This window comes from Zingiber officinale, chromosome 1A, assembly GCF_018446385.1.
Source record: "Zingiber officinale cultivar Zhangliang chromosome 1A, Zo_v1.1, whole genome shotgun sequence".
NCBI lineage: Eukaryota > Viridiplantae > Streptophyta > Magnoliopsida > Zingiberales > Zingiberaceae > Zingiber > Zingiber officinale.
In genome coordinates this window covers 175,202,344-175,208,588 of record NC_055987.1, presented here as the reverse complement: position 1 = coordinate 175,208,588, position 6,245 = coordinate 175,202,344, and the positions used below count along the sequence as shown (strand labels likewise).

Below are 6,245 nucleotides of genomic sequence, written 5' to 3'. Positions count from 1 at the left end.
TGAAAAGGATTAAAATTAGATTAATATTGTATTTACTAATAAAGTTTGTCGAGTGTGTAAGTGTAAAATAATCAATAAGTTATCACAAATATAGTAGAATCAATCTAAGTAGATCAAAATTTACTAAGCATTTGGCAATTACTAAAAAAGTTTAAACAGTCTAATCAAGTGAATATTGACTAAAAACTTCACAATTGGATGTTCAATAAGTATGTCAAGCTTAACCTGATATCTGATAGATAAGAAAGACTTGGAAGCAAAACCTCACGGCAGAGAAAGACTCGAAAGCAAGACTTTCTTAGCAGAGAAAAAATAATCGAAGCCAAGGGCCTCTTAGCAAGTAAACTCAAAGTGAGACATGAGTTACAAGTGGCATGTGTTTTGGCTTCCAGTTAATCTTAACTAAGGTAAAAACTCAATCATAATTTGACTGCAGTCAATGATTCAGTTGACTAGACGTTCACATTAGTTATTTGGTTGAGTTAACTAGGGACTCGAATTAGGAGGTTTTGCTAGCATCACATACCCCACTATTTTGACAGGGTAATATTTCTTTCATGCTCCAATTATAAAATTTAGAATTGCTCTTTCATATTGTTATTCGTAGATCCAATTATAATATATTTATTTCACTTTGCCCAGATGCGCAAGACATGGACTAGTTCCGATCGAGGTCAGGCAGCAATATCGAACAAAAATAATCAACTGCACACACATAAAGAAGCACTTTTCTCCATTTGTGGAACCACAAAAATCACATTTTATTCAACAAACTGAGGCAACATACAAGGTAGATATAAAAACCTAGTAAACAAAAGATATGTAGCTACATTTGTATAAAAGATCATACTGCACTCTTACATGCTCTACTGCAGCTTTCTTGAGAGGCATGAAGCAAGTGGGCTGCATGATCCTACACCGTTAAATTAAAAATACTAAGAAATGATACTGGTCAAACTCTTTATGGTGAAACATGAATCATGTGCCTATTTTATTTATATATACACCAGAAGCAACCAATCATTGTCGAGGCGAGACTTCAAGTGATAAATCATTATCAGCATCTTCTTCTTAAACATCAAGCTGGTGGGGAATTGGCAATGTATGATCAGGAGCCATCAACAGTTTAAGGACCAATCAAAATTTTGGTAGGATATTTTAATAGGACCTCCATCGTTCAGAAGATGAGTCAAAAGGCCAGCTTTGCTTGCATCAAGGTAGCTCAATATCCACTCAAGGATATCTTTTTCTTGTCCAAAGTCTGAGCTATACCTGTATCATGAACCTTGACCAAGTCAATAAGTCCCCAAAAGTTGGAAAGTAGTGCATGATAGCAAATGAACTGAGAAGGAGCATGTGTAATCATTATGGTGACATTTTCACAGATTAAACATACAATCTGAGGTTGATAGCACGATGTGTGGGTTCAGGATTTTTTTGTTTCCCTAATTAGGTCTAAAGGGTATCTCGGTACATGAAGCTCCCACCAATGTCGGTCCTGAGTCTTATCCTACTCTATAAGAGACTATCTCTGAGACCCAATCCCACGACCTTTAGGTCACACGACAACAACTTTACCATTGCGCCAAGCCCTCCTCCTTTCCCTAATTAGGTCTATTTCTGTAAAATAGAGAAGCATCATTGATGCTTAGGCAACTAAGAACCCTGAAAGTGATAAGAATCTAACAAAGGTTACTTTTAACATGGAGCCTGGAAACTAAGCATGGGAGAGTAAATTCTATCTTAACAATAAAAATTTCTATTCATAGAGTAAGTGAGAATAAAACTTAAATCATTTTGATTGTCGTCAGGATTGTGAGTCATGGATACTTGGATCACCGGTGAAATAATTAGAGTAATTTTATGAGCTATACAAATAATAGCCTAATAATACATGCAAGGGATCTGGCTAGTTTGTGATTGGTAAGTAACTGAAACTATCAAGCAAACTTACCATTTGAAGACCCTGCTAAGATGGACAACCCTCTTCTCAAGATCCACCTCCACACCACCATGAACAAAGAACTCCCTTGCAGCATATCGAAGTTCAACTTCAACCCCTTGGGCAGAGAAGAACCTTACGCTCGGACTTGAATGGGTTCCATTGCATAAGCCAAAATGGATCAAAGGATTCACCTTGGCAGGAGCCAACTGAAAGAATTGATGATATTTTAGCAGGCTTCCTCATCAAAGAATAAATAATATGAGTAGGAAGCTATTCAAATACCTCTAGCCTCTTGTCACCAGTACTGAATGGCTTGACTAACGAGTAAGGCTGCCTTCTGTTTGAACGGAGGATACCATTCTTAATAGAGGAAAGCGAATAAGGATAGCCTCCGATTATATACTGGAAGTCAGTAAAGAAGGCCCTCCTGTCAATCATCCCTGGTTGGCCAATCCTGATGATTGCATGGATGACCATTGCATTATACAAGTTCAAGAAGAAAGCCATCTTCTCATCGGCTGAAAGGCTGAAAATATCAATCCGTTGCAGATCTTGGACCAGATTAACATATCTGCACAAAGTACCAGTAAAAGGAAAATTCAATAAAAATGCATTAAAATTCAGCATAAATAGTTTAGTCGATTATGCTTTTTATAACCAGATAACCTGTAAATTTAAAATCGATCATATGCCAAAAATTGTAGTCAATCACATAGTCTGACAAAACTTTAGATAAGATAAAAAGATCAACTCAACTTCAGAGACAAAAAGATAATAAATAATAACTTGCCAATCGACAGTTAAAACGTATTAATTGAAGTCAAATATTCAAGCGAGATCAGGTGTAACAAGATCACAAGGCAACATGTAGTCTTCTTTCAGTGAGCAACTGCAAACACATACCAGCAGTGACTCATTTTGTAATCTTTAAGCCTAATATGAATATGAAATAGTATATATCTAATGCTTTTCTAAATGACAGCAACTTGGTGTGTTGAACCAGTTGATTATAGAGTTCAACATAAGATTGCAGCCTACTGATCATATTCTCAGCACCCAATTGAACAAAATTAAAGGAAAAGACATAAAAAATATGAAAAGTGCTATAATAGTCCCCAACTGCTTTTCTAAATTACAAGAATTTGGTCTATCAAACCAATTGATTGAAGATTCTGCATGAAACTGCAACATATTGATCGTATTGTGAATATGCAAATGATGAAAGGCATAAGATAAAGAGGGAAACCGAATATGACAATGGGAATAGGCCTATGAAACTTATAATTTTCAAAGGAAAATTAAGGAAAAGCACAAGAAAATATGAATTCAGAGTAGTAGTCGCCTATTGCTTTTGTGAGCAATAACACCTTGGTCTACTTAGGCAATGAAGATTTTCACATGAGACTGCAGCATAATGATTCATTTTTGATCATGCAGATTCAGCAGGAATTTGGCTTAAGTATCTAACAATGCAACAATGAAAGAACATTGCGAATGTGATTATTGTGTAACAGAAAGACCAAGAACCAACAAACCTTCGAAACTCCTCACTGGCACCTATACCACCATAGTCCAAATGGCATCTGTCATCAGATGCAAATGCTTCAAGTATTGCTTGCATTAGCTTAGTAAGCTTTTGGCCAACAATTTGAATTGGCTTGGGTTCATTATCATTTGTTGATCCCCGGAAGTTGAAGCATCTAGGAATTGCTGGTTCATGCTCAAGGAAACGGTAGAAATGATTATTCCCATCCTCGAAGTCATTCTCCCTGTAGAAATTAATTCTCATGCAACCGATCAAAAATAACATCCTTTCATGTGCAACATAAATCTCTAGGGTACTTTGAATCAACATAAATATCTAGTTTGACAAAAATGCATTCATTATAAGGCTTACCGGAATACATGATGTATGAAGTGCTTCCTGGCAAGCTCTTTACCAATCTCAACCGCCTGTAGTAAGTCAAATTATAGACCAATTCAATGGCTGGTGTAACGAAGTGGATTTTAATATAGACGTCAGGAAATGATGGGTTATTGTACTAGCCAGAAATTAAATGCGCATAAGAATAGTCAACCATATTGCTTATGAAATAAGCAAATGAAATGGAACAAAAAGTATTCACATTTGGATGAGGACCTGTTGTTACTGAAGATATTTATATTTTTATTTTCCTAAAAAAACTAAGGTACTTACAAAAGCTCTTAAAAACAAGAATACTTGTGTCATGATCCTAAGGTTAGATGGATGAAAAAAAATTCTAGCAAAAGAAAGTTATTTTTCCCTTTATTATTTTTCTTTAAATAAAGGGTATGAATTAACATAGAACATAATCTAAATCATCTAACTCTTCTCCTTTAAATGAAAAAAAAGTTAAATAGAAACTCTAAAGTTGGGAATTGATCATTGGGAACAAGTAGTTTCATAAATGTCCAACAGGCGTAACTCTCTAAAGTAAAAATTCCAAAATACTCTCTCCTATTTCACCCAAATATCATCTAGTTTTCCTCTTTTTATTTAACTTTGCTAAACATCTACGATTAGGTTGTTTTGGGATTTCTGTAGATGGGTCCAGGGGTCTCAATTTTTAATGTGATTTGAGAAATTCAATAAAAAAAAATTAGCTAATTTGATGTTCTGGGCATCCTTTGGACAGTGTCGCTAAATAACATCTACTAGCAGTGGGCATCACGGATTCTACAACTAAAAGGCAAACATTCACTCCATGGAAGGGACCTCGGAAGCACCGAGCCTGGTGCGTTATGTGCCAACCGAGCTCCCCTGTCCACTGATATACTTCCAAGTACCAGAAACCGGACGATGGGACCCGCCGGCTAACGGACCGGACGAGGCAGCCCTCTAGCACGTGCCTCTCCTTCGCATCCGTTTCATGGATCGGATCGTCATCCTATCCGTGATTTTTTAATCGAACGGATGGGATTGGATTGAAGAGGAGAGGGATGGGTAGGGAGGTTTACCTTCTTACGGCCGCAGTCAAGGTGGCCGATGAGGGCTTCGACCATATCGGCGCCGGTGAAGCAGTTCTTGACGAGCTTCATCCTGGTGATCCGGTCCTGGATCGGGAGGCGCTGCCGAAGAATTCGCGCCTCCGCAACCATCGCGTCAGGCCGCTCCCTCTCCAGTTCCTCCTCGTCGTCGAATCCGTAAACAGGAATCCGTGGCGCCGTCTCCGGGCACCGCCCGCCGGCCATCTTCTGCAAACGCCGATCGAACTCCCCGCTATTCCGCATCGAGTTGAGCGCCACTAGTCCTCCAAGCAACGTCTCGTTGAAGAAGATCGCTGGCACGGCGCCGCTCCCCGTCCGCTCCACGAGCTCCCGATCCCTCTCCGGAAACACGTCCAAGTTGATCTCCACATAAGGGATGCCACGTTCGCGGAAGAACGACCGGACGGCGCCGCAGTCACGGCAGCCGGAGCGGGAGAAGAAGCTGACCCGGCCCTTGATCTCACAGCCTTTTGGTTCACCCTCTGCGTCCGCCCGCTCGTCCTCTCCTTTGACCCGCACTACGACCTTGAGGCCGGGGAGATGAAACTCGGTGACGAGTGCAGTAGGGCCGCTGTTGCCGTCGACCGGCGGCGACTCCTTCAAGGAGGAGACCCGCTTCGCGATGGCGGCGGAGAAGACGCTGCTCCTGTCGCGGATGAACTTAGTTAGCGTAGCAACGTCGACGGCTCCGAAAGTGGAGTTGAGGGAGACGGATCGGTCGATGGGGTGGCGCTCCTCGTCCGGCCCGATGGACCGCGCCTTGGTAAGCCCATCCGGGGCCTCTGGAAGCGGAAGATGGGAGGGCCAACAGACGGCCTGCACCTCCTCCTTCAGGTACTCATTCTTCTCTCCGTCGATCCCCTCTTCGCCTGCGACCTCCACCGGCTCCACCTCCGCCGGAGGCGCATGATCTTTGGCATCTGGTTCCTGATCCCGATCCATTGGTCGAGAAGATAGCGAGGCTTCCAGCGTTAGAGAGAGAGAGAGAGATAGAGAGGCGATGCGAGAGAATGGTTGGAGAACTGCGGGGGTTTTAAGATGCGAATGTAGAAATGGTCATTCCACGCGGGCCGAGTCGCCGGCTCCCAGTCACGTGCCAAGCCATCTCCCATTATATTTGAAACAATCATGGAAAACGGGAAGGTGAAATTATCACCTTAGCTGTTCTTTTAAGACAGTCTCATATTTAATAAGATAAATCAATGATCATTTGTACGGAGAGGTTAGGGATATTTTGCAAAAATTAATTCTAAAATTCATTGAATTAACTAGTCATGTAAATGCCAACTAC

The 6,245-nt window shown here is 40.9% G+C and overlaps 1 protein-coding gene across 1 annotated transcript; it reads right to left on the bottom strand.

Moving 5' to 3' along the window:
- Window positions 1-742: 742 nt before the first annotated feature.
- LOC122038469 lies at window positions 743-5,940 on the bottom strand. Its single transcript, XM_042598241.1, has 6 exons — window positions 4,925-5,940; window positions 3,843-3,898; window positions 3,481-3,714; window positions 2,228-2,516; window positions 1,955-2,151; window positions 743-1,272 (listed from the first exon to the last, which is right to left on the bottom strand). Exons 1-6 carry the CDS (start codon window positions 5,894-5,896, stop codon window positions 1,119-1,121), a joined length of 1,902 nt encoding a protein of 633 aa, XP_042454175.1. The 5' UTR covers window positions 5,897-5,940; the 3' UTR covers window positions 743-1,118.
- Window positions 5,941-6,245: the final 305 nt, after the last annotated feature.

What these genes read in the sequence shown, in the direction of transcription:
- LOC122038469 (XM_042598241.1), bottom strand. Translation starts at nt 5,896, where the DNA reads ATGGATCGGGATCAGGAACCAGATGCCAAAGATCATGCGCCTCCGGCG. An exon ending in TTGACTGCGGCCGTAAGAAG is followed by an intron (nt 3,899 to 4,924) that starts GTAAACCTCCCT and finishes GACTTACTACAG; the next exon opens with GCGGTTGAGATTGGTAAAGA. An exon ending in CTGGTGACAAGAGGCTAGAG is followed by an intron (nt 2,152 to 2,227) that starts GTATTTGAATAG and finishes CAATTCTTTCAG; the next exon opens with TTGGCTCCTGCCAAGGTGAA.